The sequence below is a fragment of the Lactuca virosa genome, chromosome 5, assembly GCF_052849685.1.
Source record: "Lactuca virosa cultivar CGN04683 chromosome 5, Lactuca_virosa_CGN04683_v6, whole genome shotgun sequence".
In the NCBI taxonomy this organism is placed as follows: Eukaryota; Viridiplantae; Streptophyta; class Magnoliopsida; order Asterales; family Asteraceae; genus Lactuca; species Lactuca virosa.
In genome coordinates, this window is record NC_136430.1 from 206,087,189 (window position 1) to 206,108,100 (window position 20,912).

Below are 20,912 nucleotides of genomic sequence, written 5' to 3' on the forward strand. Positions count from 1 at the left end.
GTAAGATAGAGTTGCTGCAACTGTAATTCCAAACCAAAGCCTTTGACCACCACTCATGTCCCGGTTAGAGGTAGGCCCGCATCTTGATTGCCACTGGAATTAAAAAAATACTAATTTAACAATGCCTATGTTGTACCCGAAGAAGATATTATTAGTGCTTTTGTTAAATGAATGGAGGCGACTTTCTGTCATCAACAACTCTTTCTACTGGTTTCAGTTCCCCATTCAAGTGCTCAATTCTACCCCTAAAAACACACAACCTAAAATTGATCAAAATACCGACTAAAATGAAGAAATTTCTAAAAGATTAGATATAGCCACCTGATTATCAAAAGTACAATAAGTTGTAAATCATAACCGTTAACTACGAGAAAAAACACCAGATAAACAACATCATTATTATTTTTCAGAACGATTCATTGAAAATAATCAAGTCAAGGACCAAAGATTTTAAATATTGTCTCAAGTCTTAACAAAATAGAAACTTATAGACTATCGATCAAATTCAAGTCCTGTAAAGAAAGTTAAAAATTAGTTTTAATCACAACTAATTTGAGGCACAAAGAGCCACATACAAATATCTTGAAATAAAAGATCAAACAAGAACTATCTACCAAAATTTAGCACTCACCAAAAAGTGCATGATTGCTTTAGGCACAGAATCTTGGATTTTTTTCCTAACAATTATATAATATGATTCCAATAATTGTTTTCTAACTGCCAACGCCACAACTTAACTTCATGCTCCGAATGCATTTATGATGAATTCAAAATTAATGTTGGCTGCCACCATTAATATTTGACACACAAAATGTACAAAAAGTAAATAAAAAAACTTTATAAAAGAAAGAACAAGGAAAAATGGAATTGAAAGCATGTTTGAATGGAATGGTAAACCTCTCTAAGATGTATTATAGATGAACCAGTCTCATTATGATTAAGGACTCCATCGTTAGAGTTGCTTCCGGATGCATCTATTTCATGGTTTTGAACCTCTTTTCCACGAAGAAGAAATCATCCAATTGGAACTCCTCTCACTTCTTAAAATATTAGGAAATAGAAAATCTATTAATATAAGGGATTGTTGGAATGGAATAAGATATGCAATGGAATGATTCATAGATTAGAAAATGAAATACTTTAAACACATATCATCGGATTCCAATTACCACTTACTTTTGAAACCTTAGAGCAAAAATGAAATTCTTTAAACACATATCATCGGATTCTGATTACTGGAATATGTCAAACTTGCTTAGAAACCGTATAAGAGATGATTTTTGCATAGACAAGAAAAAAATAAAAATATTATTATGACCCGTAATTTACAATAAAAATAACAATAAAACACATACAATGTTTCTCAAAACATATTTTAAACAGAAATACCTATGAGAACATAAGCTATATTCAAGAAAGTAAAATAAAAAAGATACATACCTCTGGAGTACATAAATATTTGGATTTCAATCTATTCAAATTAAATCCTCAAGCTAGGTCCTAATATGGAGAAGAAATCCATGAAATCAGGAAATATGCCTAAACAACATAACATGATATATGATTTCTGCATAGATCATAAAAACATAGAAATATTATTATGACCAATAATTTACAAAAAAAAAAAGATTGTTCATCTAAAAGAGCACAACATCCTCATTTTGAAGCTTCCAATACTCCATAGATCTAGAAAATGCCTGAAAATTCATCATTCCATCATTAAAATTTAAAAAATCTTGTGCAGTACCTTTCAGAAACAGAGAAAGGTATATGGATCAAGATGATCATCTGGCTTGCTTCTCCTTCGCTTCTTTTAGAACAAATTACCTGACATTACATAACAAAATTAGGTTATTTTAGTAGAAATGCATGTATATTTCCTTCAGGAACAAAATAATGGATTCAATTCGCACATGTATTTATCGCTTTGAATTTATGGGCGATAAACACTGTAGTTAGGGAGAAAGAGACGATAGTCGTTCTCCATAACCAAAAAGAAAAAATAAAAGGTTATGGATGAATACCTGGAGATTAAGAGAAGCATCAAAGATATAAAATTAAGAGAAACATCAAATATATAAACAAACCTCGACGGATTTCCCCATAAATCTGATACCCCCAAAACACAGGAGGAGAAAGAACCCTCGATTGTGAGGAATACCGGGTAAGAGTGTCGCACCCCCAAACCAGAACGGCGGAAATGTTCGGGGGCGGAGGACTTAAGGTAAGTATCACAACACATGTAACATAGTAATCAAAGTACAAACAACCATTGCATTAATAAGTATAAGTTTTACATAAGTGTTTAAACATTACATATTCAAACACTAAAGTAGGTACAACAGATGACAAGAGTCGCGGTACGGTACTAGGTAGTCTTCTCAAAAGCTTCTGGAGTGTACCTGTCTACTAGATTCCTGAGAATACAAGTTATTTGGAAAGAGTAGGTCAGTATTTAAGCTGGTGAGTTCATAAGTATTTTAGTTCTGTTAAGTATACCCTAAGTTCTTTGAATAAGTTCATTGGTTTCTCCAGGAAATCCTATATTTCCTGAGGTGCTAGATTGATAACCTCAATAGTTCCCCTCTGTAATTGCTTAGTTTATACTGATTATACATAACACAATATCGAATGGATAGTCAATTGGGTGCATCTTCCCTAAGCCCACAACCAAACAAGGAACAGGAAGTAAGGCGGAAGTCACATATTTCACTGTCAATCAGATATTACTTATGTATAACTATGATGTAATAACTAAGGAATTATAGAATTAACCACTAAAGGTCTTTTATGTTATACTAGTTTACAGAGATTGAATGACTAAGTTCCATTTGATAAGTGGTTTATTCCCATAAACCGTTCTCTTTGTATTACTGTTTTGTATTTGTATTCCTTTCTGAAAACTTGTATTTGAGAGTGTGCATGGCTCCACCAGGTGTTAATGAAAACTGTATTAAACCATTGTATTTTGTATTCTATAAACTGGTACTTTGAAGGTGTACTTTCGTTTATTTGTTTATACACTAAGCGTATTGTTAATACCTTTTTAATGAGTAGTTATTATAACCATACTATGACTGATGGCCTGAAACAAACGCTTTGTGGGCGTTTAAACTGGTGATAACAATTGTCACTCATCTAACTGTAGCTAGCAGCCTGAGTGCGGGGTTATCAATCCCGATATAGATCTACACACACTTGTTTTGATCCCCGGCTGGAGATTCTGGTTATAATGTCAGGACTTTCCTATGTTGTCTAAAATGAATTAAACAACCTGAATATAGAGTCTCATAAAAAGCATATTAAACGTTACATGTATATTAGTTTTGAAAACCCAATCATTCTGAAATAATGATTGACAGTATATTCTTAGTTTTCCAAACATGTATTTGATAAGTGTAAACCCTTGATTTGTTTTGAACCAAAACCCTGGTTTCTTGTAAAACAGTGTATTCTAGTATACTTGAATTATGAATTATTACCTCGTGTTTGCTAATTCGGGTACTCTGTATAGTACCTTTGCTAATGCAAACTCGGCAGAATGTATTATTACCTCGTTTCTGCTAACTCGGGTACTCTGTATAGTACCTTTGCTAATGCAAACCCGATAGAATGTATTATTACCTCGTGTCTGCTAACTCGGGTACTCTGTATAGTACCTTTGCTAATGCAAACCCGACATTACCACGTGTTTGCTAACTCTGGTACTCTGTATAGTACCTTTGTTAATGCAAACTAGGTATGATGTATCTTTACTTCTTTAATATGTTGTTCGTATATTAAAGGTATTATACATATCTTGGTATAGTTGAATGAATTTTGGTAATTTCCTTGGAAAATATACAGTCGTGAATCATACTTGTATCTTTAGTTTTGAATCATAAATTATACCTATTATAATTTATATGTTCTATCTGATTAGCATGGTTTCTCAGGGATGAACACCTTTGCTCAGCCTGATACAAAGGTGAAGATACAAAAAGGAGTAACCCTTTGTACTCATATATGTATAATATATATATATATATATATATATATATATATAATTAAGAAGGAAACGACCTTCGGACAAATAATACAACCCTAATTCCACATCCAAACGAGGAAAAGGATATAGGATAATTCATTAGTCCTAAGCCCTTCAAATCTTATTTATATATTTATACATATATAAACATGATTTTGGTATTTATACTTTGAAATAGCTTATAAAACGTTTTTCAAAGAATTTAACGGAGTTTTTACATGACTTTAAAGATTTAACATGACTTCACGTTATTTTGAAAGTATTTGATAATTCTTAAAAGCATACGGAAACATTTGTGTGATTATTATCACATACAGTTATTAACACAATTTAATATTGTGTTAAACTTGTATTTCCCCCCCCCCCCCTAAAAAGCATATAAAACCATTTAAAAAGGTATATTAAAGGGGTATGAACTCACTTTGATAAGCGGTGATTCGGGCAGCATTTCGTTTCCCGGAAAAGAGTTTGTTTGACGAAAAACCGGCTCAAACCGGGCAGAGTTTCGACAGGAGAGAGGATGAATTCTCGAGAATTCCGGGGCTCCGGGGCTTGCTTCGGGCTTTAGACGTGATATCGGGGACTTGCGGGTTGTTTGTGAATTATGGAAGTGAGAGGAGTGAAAAAGGGCCAAAAATGGGGTGAAAAACCCTTCCATCCGAGAAGGCTCGCACCCTTTATATAGGGGTGCGAGGGTTCGGTCCGAAGGTGACAGGTGGCGAGGCTCGGATGAGTCAGCAGCTACGTGGCAGCTCCTGCGAAGGCCACGTGCGAAGGTTAAGGCGGTGGAGCTTCTGACCCGGTGCGAGGCACGTGCCTCGGACAGATGGAGGCTTCGGATTTGACCAACCTTCGGTCCAATGGGAGACTGACACGCATGCGAAGGGGGTGTCTCCGGGGTGTCCGATGCGAGGCTGTTCGCTTCTTAGTGGACCTCGGCTGCGGTCCAATGAGGAGGTGCCACGCAAGGTTCGGTCCTATCAGCAGGTGACACGTGGAGGTTCGCACGTGATGATGATGTTGGATATAGTGTCTAAGTCCATAACTATATTTGGTATGTACTTGACCCGACCCGGCATGGTCCATTTGGGTTGCACTTCACCCGAACAAGTTATGGATAATCGTTTGAGAATAGTATAAGTTATGATTTATTAATATATTATAAGTCCTAATATATTAATATAAAATCATATTATTTAATTAGTATTGATCTATAATTAATCTAGAATTAATTTAGAGATCAAAAGTATGACTAATTAAATATGGGCTCTTGTATTTATATAGTGTGGGCTAATGCTTATTTGGAATGGGCTAGGATTGCATGGAAAGTCCATGGATACTCCATGGAGCTTTAACCCATGGATCTCATGGAAATGAAAAGACATGGGTATTAGGGTTTACATGAATGTAACCCTAATCCACCACACTATATAAAGGAGGCTTTGGTTCTTGAAATCACACTAGTTGTGGTAAGTAAAGTAAGAGGGCCGATTTCAAGAAAGGTGATTACTATTCTCTCAAAATTCCAAGTTTGTGGTGATTTGTGATTTCCATTTGAGGCATCCACACTATTGGTGCTAGGCTCTAAAACTCCAAGCAATCAACTATAACTACAAGGTAAGTAATTCTACTAGCTTTATTTGATTCAAGTTCCCCATGCCATGCTAGATAGGATAAGAACCTTGGAAAAATAATTATTTGCATGTATCTTAGTCAAACATAGATCCAAGGTTTCTAGGGTTGCATGTACATCATAGGAGTGTTAGAATGCTCAAAACCCATCAGTGGTATCAAAGCCTGGTTTGTTTATTTGATACTTGATGCAAAAAAAAAAAAAAAAAAAAAAAAAAAAAAAAAAAAAACTTGAAAATCGAAGTTTTGTTCAAAAGCTCGTATCAAAATTTCAAGTTTTGTATATGTACTTACGATTCTTGAAATTTTTGATATGAACATTCATAAACATATGAGTTTAGAAGATCATAGAAATTATGTGCTAATAATTGATTAGATTAATTCTTGATCTTTATGTGTTTTAATGGAGTCCATAACTAGTTCTTAAGTTATGGATAACCAAAAATCACATTTATAAATAACCATTAAAAGAACACATAGGTTACAAAAAATGAAGAGTCTTCATTTTTAATAACCATTAACTCATAAGTTATGAGAAATGAAAAGTTTTGAAAGTTTACAAAACTTGCCCTCAAGTTTTGGAACATGTAAAGTCATATTAAAAACTTTAGTTCCAACCCCTAGAATTTTAAAAGTTAAAATTCAACCCTTATACTTTATAATATTATAAGTTTAATAATATATATATATATATATGTATAAGATCAAGTCGTCTTACCGCTAGTACGCCTCATTCACGAAGCCGGTCTATAAGGGGGGTATAAGGTTGTTGCCTATAAAATGGCAACTTAATGGGTGTCCACTCTCACCCACCACTTCCTTGATAGGTGGAGGGTCGTTAGCCGAACGGGTAGGACAAAGACTTATAAATTCTCATTAAAAGTATAATGATAATACTAAAGTAACTAAACTTTATTGAATTCCCAATCTTAGTTATTTTAGAAAAATGTGAATAAGGTGCTAATCCATGAAATTACACTTTACACTTTGTTTAAGTCGTTAGTGGAGCGTGTGTGGTTAACCGGCACACTAACTTGAACTTAACAAGGTAGGTAAAGGGTGACTTAATGTTTATCATAGTATCGATGGAGCGTGTGTGGTTAACCGGCACATCGATTGAGGGGTAATACATTAAGGGTACCAAGTAATTTGCATGGTTACTTCACACCTTGTTTTGTGATCCTCGGCATCCCGGTCACAAAACTTGAAGGGCACACTCGAGATTGAAACATGCCATTGAAGAAAGTTCAATGAATCTCAAAGAATCTAGGAGTTTCTAAACCAATTAAAACCTAATTAAATATTTCGTTTTTCATGGTGGAAATTGGTGAATCGTCATTCACCTACCTTCAAATATCTTATAGCTTAGATTACGGCATCCCTCTTCTAAGTTATAAAATATTGTGTTGGGTCCTAGCCTTAATATTACATTTGGGTGTTTTGTTAAGGACTATCTCTATATCTAATCTAATCTATTCCCTTTTCTTTTCAGATGTCTTCCAATAACAATGCTTCTGGCTCAAACCCTACTAGCTCCTTCTCTCTCATGAATCTTTGTGGGAGAGTCATCTTTGATGGGTCCAACTTTACAGATTGGATCAGAAACATCAGGATGGTCACTCGGTATGAGAACAAAGAATATGTTCTCGACAAGGAGCTGAAGGTACCCGAGCCAACTGCTACTCCTGAAGAGCTTGCTGAATATGAGGTACATGAAAGAGATGCTACAAAAGTGGCATGCATCATGAGGGCCACCATGACAGCCGAGCTCCAAAAGTCCTATGAGGACTATTATCCTTTTAAGATGCATCAGGACTTGATGGACCGCTACCATCAAAGTGTTCGTCAAGAGCGATATGAAATAATCTCCTCCATGATAACAACCCGAATGAAGGATGGTGAACCCATCACGGGCCACATGCAGAAAATGCAAAGGTATGTGGACCGTTTACTAAAGCTGAATGTGAACTTCCCTGAGGAGTTAGCAATAGACATCATTTTGCACTTCTTGCCATCGTGTTATGATCAGTTCCGCATGACATATCACATGAACAAGGAAGAAGTCACCCTCAGCAAACTTCAAGGACTCTTGAAGACCGCCGAAAGTGGTCTAAAGGGTAAGTCGGTTGTTACTACTCCTACTCCTACTCCAACTGCGGCCAATGTCTTGGCAATCGGGCATGGCAAAGGGAAGAAGAGAAAGAACCCTTCTAAGGGTACCAAGGGTAAGACCCTTGAAGGCTCCTCTTCAAGCAAAACCAAGAAAGGTTTTGTCACTCCTTCTGCTAACCCTAATGAGGCTGAATGCTTCTATTGCCATGAAAAGTCGCACTGGAATCGAACTGCCCAAAGTACCAGCAAGATTTGAAGGATGGGAAAGTAAAACCCAACCATGCAGGTATATACACTATATTGTCTAATAACTCACCTCATTCTAAGTCTTGGGTCCTTGATACAGGTTGTGGTATTCACATATGTTGTGATTTGCAGGGACTAAAAAGAAGTGAGAATGTGGAGCAGGGAAAGATAAACTTGATCATGGGAAACAGGAAAGCTTCACCTGTCACCAAGATAGGAGTTTATTCCTTAGTGCTAAATAGTGGGTTTACATTAGATTTGAATAAATGTTATTATTCGTCAGAAATGGCAAGAAATGTTATTTCCTTTCTTACAGCAAGCGAAACTGCCCAAAGTACCAGCAAGATTTGAAGGATGGGAAAGTAAAACCCAACCATGCAGGTATATACACTATATTGTCTAATAACTCACCTCATTCTAAGTCTTGGGTCCTTGATACAGGTTGTGGTATTCACATATGTTGTGATTTGCAGGGACTAAAAAGAAGTGAGAATGTGGAGCAGGGAAAGATAAACTTGATCATGGGAAATAGGAAAGCTTCACCTGTCACCAAGATAGGAGTTTATTCCTTAGTGCTAAATAGTGGGTTTACATTAGATTTGAATAAATGTTATTATTCGCCAGAAATGGCAAGAAATGTTATTTCCTTTCATGCATTGTATAAACAAGGTTTTACCTTTTATTTTGATAATAATAATGGTAGTATTGATGCTTTCTTTAATAATGTTCTTTATTTTAAAGCATTACCTTGTGATGGCATGTATGAAACTGTATCTGTTGTAGATAATCTAGGAAATAATGTATTGTGTATTAACTCTTCCACTAGCTTAGATAAAGCATCCTTATGGCATTGTCGTCTTGGACATGTAAGCAAGAAACGCATAGGCCAACTCCAAAAGGATGGAGTCTTGGAGTCATTTGACCTAAAGTCAGATGATAGTTGTGAATCTTGTTTGCTTGGTAAAATGACAAAGTCACCTTTTACTGTCACTTGTGCTAGGGGTGAAGGTTTGTTGGACCTCATACACACGGATGTGTGTGGACCCTTCAGAACCGCCACAAGAGATGCTAATCGGTTCTATGTGACTTTTACTGATGATTTTAGTAGATATGGATATGTCTACCTAATCAAGCATAAGTCAGAAACCTTTGAGAAATTCAAAGAGTTTAAGCAAGAAGTGGAGAATCAGTTGGGCAGGAACATTAAGAGGCTTCGATCCGATCGTGGTGGTGAGTATCTTAGTACTGAGTTCCTTGACTATCTTAAGGAATGTGGGATTGTCTCACAATTGACACCTCCTAGGACACCACAGTTGAATGGTGTAGCTGAGAGGCGCAATCGGACCTTGTTGGACATGGTTCGTTCCATGATGAGTCGAGCTTCGCTACCAATCTCATTTTGGGGGTATGCCTTAGATACTACCGCCCATATCCTTAATCTAGTCCCTACAAAGAAGGTTGCCAAAACACCTCACGAGGTGTGGACTGGAAAAGTTCCCAATCTAGACCACATCAAGATTTGGGGTTGCGAGGCTTTCGTGAGACGCGAGACTCACGATAAGCTCGAACCCCGAAGCGAAAGGTGTATTTTCATCGGCTACCCACAGAAATCCTTTGGTTACATCTTCTACAGACCTAATGATAATGTGGTCTTTGTAGCAAGAAGAGGATTCTTTCGAGAGAGAGAATTCATGAGCCAAGGAGACAGTGGGAGGCAAATTGACCTTGAGGAAATTCAAGAGTCAAGTGGTGAAGGAACCTCAAACCCTAGCCCTCAACCTGAGGAGAAAACTCATGTTGAGCCGACTGAAGAATCTATACCTCTGAGGCGTTCCACCAGAGTTAGGAATGCACCTGAGCATTATTATGGTTTTCATATTACTGTAGAAGGTGAGACACTTATCAGTGATAACACACTGGTAAATCTGGATGAGCCTAACAGCTACACGGAAGCCATGGCAGGCCCTGAGGCTGCTAAATGGAAAGAGGCTATGGATAGCAAGATACAGTCCATGTATGACAATCAAGTTTGGAACTTGGTTGACAATGTACCTGATCGTAAGATAGTTGGGTGCAAATGGATCTTCAAGAAGAAGACTGACATGGATGGTAATGTACACACTTATAAGGCACGACTGGTTGCAAAGGGTTATTCTCAAACTCCGGGAGTTGATTATGATGAGACCTTTTCACCAGTGGCCAAGATTAAGTCTATTAGGGTACTGTTAGCCATTGCTGCATTTCATGATTATGAAATATGGCAAATGGATGTCAAAACCGCTTTCCTTAATGGAAAGTTGGCTGAAGATGTTTACATGGTTCAGCCAGAGGGTTTTGTCAGTACAGAGTACCCCAGTAGAGTGTGTAAGCTCGAGAAATCCATTTATGGATTAAAACAGGCACCTCGCAGATGGAATCTTTTCTTTGATGAGAAAGTCAAAGAATTTGGCTTTTCAAGGAGTGAAGATGAATCTTGTGTCTATATCAAGGCTAGTGGGAGTATAGTCAGCTTTTTGGTACTGTATGTGGATGACATACTACTCATAGGAAATGACATCCCAACCCTGCAGGAAGTAAAGTCCTAGCTTGGGAAGTGTTTCGCTATGAAGGACCTTGGAGAAGCTGCCTATATCCCAGGGATAAGGATTTTGAGAAACAGGAGTAAAAGACTAATTGAACTTAGTCAAAGCACCTATGTGGACAAAGTGTTGAAAAGGTTCAACATGCATAACTCCAAGAAAGGAGAGTTACCCATCTAGAGTAACGCCAGATTGAGTAAGACACAAAGCCCTAGTACTGAGGCTGAGATAGCAGAAATGAGTCGAATACCTTATGCTTCAGCTGTAGGATCGATCATGTATGCTATGACGTGTACTCGACCTGATGTAGCCTTTGCTTTGAGCATGGTTAGCAGGTATCAGGGGAACCCTAGCAAGGCACACTGGACTGCGGTAAAGAATATCCTCAAGTACCTACGGAGGACTAAGGACTGGGTCCTTACCCTCGGTGGCAGTGAGGACTTGAGAGTTGTAGGGTACAGTGATGCTAGCTTTCAGGCTGACAGGGATAATTTCCGCTCTCAGTCGGGCTGGGTCTTTACTCTAAACGGAGGGGCAATTACTTGGAAAAGTTCCAAGCAGGAGACAGTGGCTGATTCCACTTGTGAATCAGAGTATATAGCAGCAAGCGAGGCAGCAAAGGAGGCTATATGGCTAAAGAACTTCATCGGAGACCTTGGAGTTGTATCAGCTATAAAGGAGCCAATGGAGATTTTCTGTGACAGCAATAGTGCGGTTGCCTTAGCCAAGGAACCAAGAGATCATGGGAGATCCAGACACATTGACAGAAAATATCACTTCATCAGACATCGAATAGAAGAAGGAATCCTCGTGGCAAAGAGGGTATCATCGGATGAGAACCCAGCAGATCCCCTCACGAAGGGACTGACTCGGGCTAAGCATCTCCAGCATGCTCGGAGCATAGGGCTGAAGGATGATATTAGTTTTAGTAGTTAGATAATCTTGAAATTTGTAAAATGTAATTGACATTTGATGATAAATAAAAGTTGTTATTTATGAGTAAAGTGTTGCTATCTCTTGTCAATCGTTTACTATTATTTCTTTTTGCATGTTTTGACTTCCAGAATAATTATGTTATGGTTTATATCATATTATTCAAACTCTCCACAGTCGGTCATATGTTGGAAGTAGATATGAATCAAGACTGTCATGGGTTGGCTTGTAGAGGTCTAAGATGTTAGACAAAGCGGGGCTACAGCACTCATGAGTGCTCATAAGTTCTGAGTATTGGATTCAACCCACGCTCACTTGTATCACTTCATGGAATTTATCTCGAGTGATCGTGAGACGGTAATATCATATAAGTCTTCAAACCTAGAGATATGATTTGTTGCCTATGAGTTGGTTATGCATTGATTGCACGAAAACGCATTGGTAACTCGATGTTATAAACCGTGCTTTTGTGTGTAATTCAACAAGTAGTAGAGCAAACATATGAGTCGAAGTTTATCTGTTCCTTCTAGGATTAGAAGCGATATCTGGGCCCCTCGATGATTTTGTTTTGACCTATGTACCGGGCCCGGTCAGAACTAAATTGATGTGTTCAGTTAAGTTCTATGTCAAACAAATCGGAAATCGGGAAAAAAATGTTGGACAATAAGCAAGACCATGTTCCATGTATTTGTCCGGCTGATATCTACAACAGAGGATTATATGATCACTTATCTAAAATGGCGCTTCATAGTTCAACAGAGTTTAAAGAGCTACGATTGCTGATCGGTTCCTGAAGTCATATTTGCAACTATAGTTATTAGACTTATCCAAGTGGGAGACTGTTGGATATAGTGTCTAAGTCCATAACTATATTTGGTATGTACTTGACCCGACCCGACATGGTCCATTTGGGTTGCACTTTACCCGAACAATTTATGGATAATCGTTTGAGAATAGTATAAGTTATGATTTATTAATATATTATAAGTCCTAATATATTAATATAAAATCATATTATTTAATTAGTATTGATCTATAATTAATCTAGAATTAATTTAGAGATCAAAAGTATGACTAATTAAATATGGGCTCTTGTATTTATATAGTGTGGGCTAATGCTTATTTGGAATGGGCTAAGCTTGCATGGAAAGTCCATGGATACTCCATGGAGCTTTAACCCATGGATCTCATGGAAATGAAAAGACATGGGTATTAGGGTTTACATGAATGTAACCCTAATCCACCACACTATATAAAGGAGGCTTTGGTTCTTGAAATCACACTAGTTGTGGTGAGTAAAGTAAGAGGGCCGATTTCAAGAAAGGTGATTACTATTCTCTCAAAATTCCAAGTTTGTGGTGATTTGTGATTTCCATTTGAGGCATCCACACTATTGGTGCTAGGCTCTAAAACTCCAAGCAATCAACTACAACTACAAGGTAAGTAATTCTACTAGCTTTATTTGATTCAAGTTCCCCATGCCATGCTAGATAGGATAAGAACCGTGGAAAAATAATTATTTGCATGTATCTTAGTCAAACATAGATCCAAGGTTTCTAGGGTTGCATGTACACCATAGGAGTGTTAGAATGCTTAAAACCCATCAGATGACGTGTCCGAAGAGTGACATGCGAAATTTCTCGGTTATCCACAATTTCTCGATTTTTGTGCCAAAAACTTGCGAAAATCATAACTTTCGCATACGAGCTCCGTTTTTTACTTCTTTATATGCACGCATAGGTAAAATCATACTCTACGACTTTCGTTTAGACTTCGTCGGCTGATTTTGACTTTATTTTTAATATTATTATTTTAAACAGACCGGGACGGGAATTCGTTAAAAAATCATAACTTCTTCATCCGACGTCCGTTTTCGTCTGTCTTTTTATCATTGTGCTACTTTTGACGAGACCTTCGATTCTCGTTTAAGTTGCGTTGGCTAAATATCGATCGATTTATATTTCGAATTTTTAGCTGTCTACTGCTAAACCGAAACTTCGAAAAATCATAACTTCCTCATACGAAGTCGGATTTTCACGTTATTTTTATGAACGTTCTCGGTTTAACATATTCTACAACTTTTATTTAGATTCTTAAGGCTAAAAAGCCTTTTATCGAAAATTCACTTTTTACACTGAACAGTGTTTTGCCGGTTTTACCGTGGATTTTCGATTGGTCATAACTTCTTCGTTATAACTCGGATTTCAGTGTTCTTTATGTTTTTGGAAACCTTGTTACAAACTCTACCACTTGGTTCATCCCAATTACGATTATTGATCAATTTATTTTTGACCAAAACTTGACTGGTGTCACAAAGAGCTGCATTTAGGGTTCTGAGTTTTTAGACAAGGTAGAGAGAGCGTGTGTTTACATAGAAAATTGAAGATTTCAAATGAGGGAGGGGAGAGATATTCATCTATAATGAGGGTTTTAATTGAGATATAAGTTGTGACGACGTGTGACTTCATTTGATGGTGGTGGTGAAATTCCTATGATGTTGGTAAATAAAGGTAGATGGTCGCATTTAGGGTTTTTATTATAGAGGGAGCAAATAGAGATGGAGGAAGTCTGTGAGAGAGAGAGAAAGATGATGGAGAAGTTCGAATTAGGATTCGAAAGCAGCTATATTTGCCGAATTATCAGTATTCAATGTAGACGTAATCAAATTAAAGAGACGGATCAATTCTTCTATGCATCAAACATTTGTACCTTATGTTATAAAGTTTGGACTATTTTAAATATAATATTATTTTATTGATAGTTGTTTATACTGTTAGCTTTAAGATTTGAACGTCTTAAAAAATACTATTATTATATTTAATCTATTTATAGAAATAGTGAGATTTCTTTTATAAGATAGTAAAGATATATATATATATATATATATATATATATATATATATATATATATATATGTGTGTGTGTGTGTATATATATATATATATAGAGAGAGAGCTAGGTTCAAATGTTTCTCACATCTATTGTGTGCTAGAATGCACCAATAAGAATTTAGTAAAAATTAAATTATTATTTAATCAAATAAAAATAGATATTAAATGATTTCCATAATTATATGTATATTAAATGATATCCATAGTTACAATTCTTTTTTTATGGAAACAAATTAAAATTTTCAATAATATCAGCAATAATATTTTTTCATAATGAATTCGCATCTAGGTTTTCATGTATGAGTTTGTATTTTGTTTCATGACCTATTCACTCAAAATACAACAAAGTTGCCTGAAACATGGAGAACAAGAGTGTATTCTAGCAGAATGAGATTTTATTCTAGAAGAATGAGAGTATATTTTAATCGAATGAGAGTGTATTCTAGTATAATACACTTTCGTTCTTCATATGTCATGCAACATTGTTGTATTTTAAGTGAGTAGTCCATAAACAAAACACGAACCCGTACATGAAAACTTAAATGTGAATTCATTCTGAAAGAATGTTATTGCTGACACCAATGACGAATTTAATTAGTTTTCATAAAAAAAAATTATAACTGTGGATATCATTTAATATACATACAGTTATGGAAACCATTTAGTATTTATCTTTATTTAATTAAATAAGAATTTAATTTTACTAAATTTTTATTGGTGCATTCTAGCATACAATAAATATGAGAAATATTTGAACCTAGCCATATATATATATATATATATATATATATATATATATATATATATATATATATATAGGGAAGGGTTCAATAGAAAACCAATATAGGTGAAGGAACCAAGGAACCTATTAAGATGGTTGGATCAAAAATTTAACAGCCATTGGATTTGAGTTGTAAAAGTCTGAAAAACAATAGTATGCAGCTGATTATAACCAAACACGGAACTTAAGGGGGCATTTTCGTCAACAACTTATTAACTCTCATGGTGAATTAACGACGTTAGTTATTGTTCATCTATATCACATCTCAGTGAAATCGATTTTACCCTTTCATTGAAAGCGATCTTTTACTTCACCGACGAACATCGATTTCAAACGCATCGCCGACGACGATTCAGTCAATATCCACCGTGAATCTTGCCGGAAAGTTCGTAAAAATGAATCTAGAAGGTATATTTGACTGCTATTCATTTTCGATTATCTCATTTAATGTGTTTTAAACATTAAATTTTCCGATTGATAATGTTCAAAACCAAAAATCTAAACTATTTGTTACATTATGTATTCGATGAATCTGTGAATACGATTTTATTAACAAAATCGTTTTAGACTGATTTGAAACGCTCGGATGATGAACTTTTGTGAATTTGTAGATATAACGAAAACCTAATGAATATCTAAATTACAAACCGTAATTTCCTAAAATTTTGTGAATATAACTCGAATTTGAGTTTATTCATTAAATCGAAACCCTAATTTCATGAACTTTTGTGAATTTGTATAATTACCAAAAACCTAATGATTTAAATTTCTTCAAATCGATATAGAAATCATCAATATATAAAATAACAAACCGTAATTTCCTAAAACTTTGTGAACTTAAGGGGGCATTTTCGTCAACAACTTATTAACTCTCAGGGTGAATTAACGACGTTAGTTATTGTTCATCTATATCACATCTCAGTGAAATCGATTTTACCCTTTCATTGAAAGCGATCTTTTACTTCACCGACGAACATCGATTTCAAACGCATCGCCGACGACGATTCAGTCAATATCCACCGTGAATCTTGCCGGAAAGTTCGTAAAAATGAATCTAGAAGGTATATTTGACTGCTATTCATTTTCGATTATCTCATTTAATGTGTTTTAAACATTAAATTTTCCGATTGATAATGTTCAAAACCAAAAATCTAAACTATTTGTTACATTATGTATTCGATGAATCTGTGAATACGATTTTATTAACAAAATCGTTTTAGACTGATTTGAAACGCTCAGATGATGAACTTTTGTGAATTTGTAGATATAACGAAAACCTAATGAATATCTAAATTACAAACCGTAATTTCCTAAAATTTTGTGAATATAACTCGAATTTGAGTTTATTCATTAAATCGAAACCCTAATTTCATGAACTTTTGTGAATTTGTATAATTACCAAAAACCTAATGATTTAAATTTCTTCAAATCGATATAGAAATCATCAATATATAAAATAACAAACCGTAATTTCCTAAAACTTTGTGAATTTAAGTGGTTTCTGAGTTTATTCATTAAACTAAAAAACTAATTTCACATTGTGAATTCGTGCTTTGTGATTTACATTTGATTATTTCAAAAAAAATTCAATGTTTCTAAGTATTACAATTTTTGACAATTCACAAAGTGAATCATGATTTAACATATCATTGATTCAAATTGTGAATTCACAGTGTGCTTTATCATTTACATTTAATTTTTTCATCTTGTGCAAATTCACATTGTGCATCTATGTTTAATTGATCTTGTATCTCTTATTGTGCTTCTCATTGTAAATTTATAAAGAGTTGTATTGGTAATATTTTGATTCACAATGAATTCACAATATGAATAAATGTTATGTTAAATTTATCTGTAATCCTGATTCACATTGTGAATTATATGAATAACTCATAACTTTCATATCATGAAACTGATGTTTGAATTACTTTGTTAATCAAAGACAGGAAATGAAGAAAAGATCAACGAAAAAAGGATAATAAGAAAAGAATGAAATTGACAAGAAATCTAAACAATGTTCTACCTTCAACTACAAGTGAAAAAATTGAAGATATTCAAGAGAAAAAAACAGGTTAGAACATTCATATTCAGATTAAAAAAACTAACTTATCTAATCATATACTACACACATATTAAAAAAAAACTAACTCAAAATGTGAATCTTTGATGTAACTCATAGCCTCACAGATTCACAATGTGAATCTCTTAAAAATGTTTTCCAAGTTGATTACCACTTTCGCTTGTTTTCACTATGCACAAAATAATTGAAAAGATTCACCATGTGTATGTGTACATCACTTGGTGAACCTCAACCTGTTTTGGTATGAAATTTAGAGATTCACATTTTGAATCTTCGATGTACATCTCACATTCTCAAAGATTTACAATGTGAATATCTTAAAAATGTTTCCAGTTTGCTTACAACTTTCACTTGTTTTCATTATGCACACAATAAGTGAAAAGATTCACCATGTGTATGTGTACATCACTTGGTGAACCTCAAACTGTTTTGCTATAAAATACATAAATTCACATTGTGAATCTTCAATGTATATCTCACATTCTCACAGATTCACAATGTGTGAATCTCTTAAAAATATTTGCAAGTTGATTACCACTTTTGCTTGTTTTCACTATGCACAAAATAAGTGAAAAGATTCACCATGTGAATGTATACATCACTTGGTGAACCTCAACCTGTTTTGGTATGAAATGTAGAGATTCACATTGTGAATCTTCGATGTACATCTCACATTCTCAAAGATTCACAATGTGAATATCTTAAAAATGTTTTCCAAGTTGCTTACCACTTTCGCTTGTTTTCACTATGAACAAAATAAGTGAAAAGATTCACCATGTGTGTGTGTACATCACCTGGTGAACCTCAACCTGTTTTGGTATGAAATGTAGAGATTCACATTGTGAATCTTCGATGTACATCTCAGATTCTCAAAGATTCACAATGTGAATCTCTTAAAAATGTTTTCCAAGTTGCTTACCATTTTCGCTTGTTTTCACTATGAACAAAATAAGTGAAAAGATTCACCATGTGTATGTGTACATCACTTGGTGAACCTCAACCTGTTTTGGTATGAAATGTAGAGATTCACATTGTGAATCTTCGATGTACATCTCATATTCTCAAAGATTCACAATGTGAATCTCTTAAAATATGTTTTCCAAGTGGCTCACCACTTTCTCTTGTTTTCACTATGCACAAAATATGTGAAAGATTCACCATGTGTATGTGTACATCACTTGGTGAACCTCAAATTGTTTTGGTATGAAATGCATAAATTCACAATGTGAATCTTCGACGTATATCTCACATTCTCACAGATTCACAATGTGAATCTCTTAAAAAAAATTTGCAAGTTGATTACCACTTTCGATTGTTTTCACTATGCACAAAATAAGTGAAAAGATTCACCATGTGTATGTGTATATCACTTGGTGAACCTCAACCTGTTTTGGTATGAAATGCATAAATTCAGAATCTGAATCTTTTATGTAACTCATAGCCTCACAGATTCACAATGTTAATCTCTTAAAAATGTTTTCCAAGTTGATTACCACTTTCGCTTGTTTTCACTATGCACAAAATAAGTGAAAAGATTCACCATGTGTATGTGTACATCACTTTGTGAACCTCAAACAGTTTTGGTATGAAATGTAGAGATTTACATTGTCCAATCTTCGATGTACATCTCACATTGTCAAAGATTCACAATGTGAATCTCTTAAAAATGTTTTCCAAGTTGCTTACCACTTTCGCTTGTTTTCACTATGAAAAAAATAAGTGAAAAGATTCAGCATGTGTATGTGTACATCACTTGGTGAACCTAAAATTGTTTTGGTATGAAATGTAGAGATTCACATTGTGAATCTTCGATGTACATCTCACATTCTCAAAGATTCACAATGTGAATCTCTTAAAAATGTTTTCCAAGTTGATTGCCACTTTCGCTTGTTTTCACTATGCACAAAATAAGTGAAAAGATTCACCATGTGTATGTGTACATCACTTGGTGAAACTCAACTTGTTTTGGTATGAAATGTAAAGATTCACATTGTGAATCTGTGAATCTTCGATGTATACCTCACATTCTCACAGATTCTCAATGTGAATCTCTTAAAACAAAATTTGCAAGTTGATTACCACTTTCGCTTGTTTTCACTATACATAAAATAAGTGAAAATATTCACCATGTGTATGTGTACATCACTTGGTGAACCTCAAATTGTTTTCGTATGAAATGAATAAATTCACAATGTGAATCTTTGATGTAACTCATTTCCTCACAGATTTACAATGTGAATCTCTTAAAAATGTTTTCCAAGTTGATTACCACTTTCGCTTGTTTTCACTATGAACAAAATAAGTGAAAAGATTCACCATGTGTATGTGTACATTACTTAGTGAACCTCAACCTGTTTTGGTATGAACTGCATAAATTCACATTGTGAATCTTCGATGTACATCTCACATTCTCAAATATTCACAATGTGAATCTCTTAAAAATGTTTTCCAAGTTGATTACCACTTTCGCTTGTTTTCACTATGCACAAAATAAGTGAAAAGATTCACCATGTGTATGTGTACATCACTTGGTGAACCTCAAACTGTTTTGGTATGAAATGCATAAATTCACAATGTGAATCTTTGATGTAACTCATAGCCTCACACATTCATAATGTGAATGAAAGACCCAAAACTTTCATACTAAAGACATTATTATCACTACAAGTTACTCCAAAACATGCTACATGCATATTCATAAAACAATATTTTACATTGATAGTTTAATTACATAGGCTGGATACAAACCGACTATTAAGATTTTTACAAAGTTTTATATATTACATACTTTCCCAAGAATACAATACAAAAGCTATAATATTATCTATTCTACATCTTCTACCAGTATATGACTATACTGGATGCTTATCACCTGTAATAGTTTAAACATTGAGAGGGATAAGCGGGTGACACTTAGTGAGTTCAATAATAGTTACAATATAACTCTATGCCATATACATATCAATATGACAGAAGCAAAGAGGGACAAAGAACAACAAAGGCATATGTGTATCATATGACAGACTTTCCATATCAACCAACAATCAATTTCAACTTGATATACATCAATAAAGCTTCAGCCCAAATGGCACAGAAAATACAATTTCGGATTATCATTTTGCTACAATATACAGGCTTTCAGCCCTACATAGCCCTATGCCAATACCAGAAGTTATACGAGTCATGCTCTACATGGCCAAAGGCACAAAGCCAATACGAGAAAATTATACGAGTCATGCTCTACATGGCCGAAGGCATAAATCTGATATAACACAGGAAATTACATTGAATATATAACACATAACATACAATTGTCCCTATATTGAACTCACCGTGAAATAACCTAAGGAATAAATGATAATTTGGGCAGCACTTCGGCTCTAAATATGACTTTCTGTGACAAAACCGAGGATTTTAGTTGAAAACCGGGCTTTACTCGGGCAGAGTTTCGCCTTGAAAATATGATTTTCTCGGAAAATTCGGAGCGTCGGGACTTGCTTCGGGTATCGGGGATGATATCAAGACTTCAGGGGGTTAAAAGTAGGTAGAGAAGAAGTAGAGAGTGAGAGAGAATAGATTTTGTAAACAAAAAAACCCGGAGGTCTTGCTCACTATTTATAGGGGCTGAAAC

At 34.9% G+C, this 20,912-nt stretch overlaps 1 protein-coding gene across 1 annotated transcript in view; it reads right to left on the reverse strand.

Annotated features, from left to right (window-relative positions):
* Window positions 1–1,633: 1,633 nt before the first annotated feature.
* LOC145112293 (protein FAR1-RELATED SEQUENCE 5-like) overlaps window positions 1,634–20,912 on the reverse strand; it is a 37,347-nt gene continuing 18,068 nt past the window's right edge. The window contains exons 6-7 of the mRNA XM_079048470.1: window positions 1,748–1,827; window positions 1,634–1,697 (exon numbers count right to left, since the gene is read on the reverse strand). Coding sequence (XP_078904596.1) covers window positions 1,634–1,697; window positions 1,748–1,827 — 144 coding nt within the window. The remainder of the gene's footprint in view (window positions 1,698–1,747; window positions 1,828–20,912) is intronic.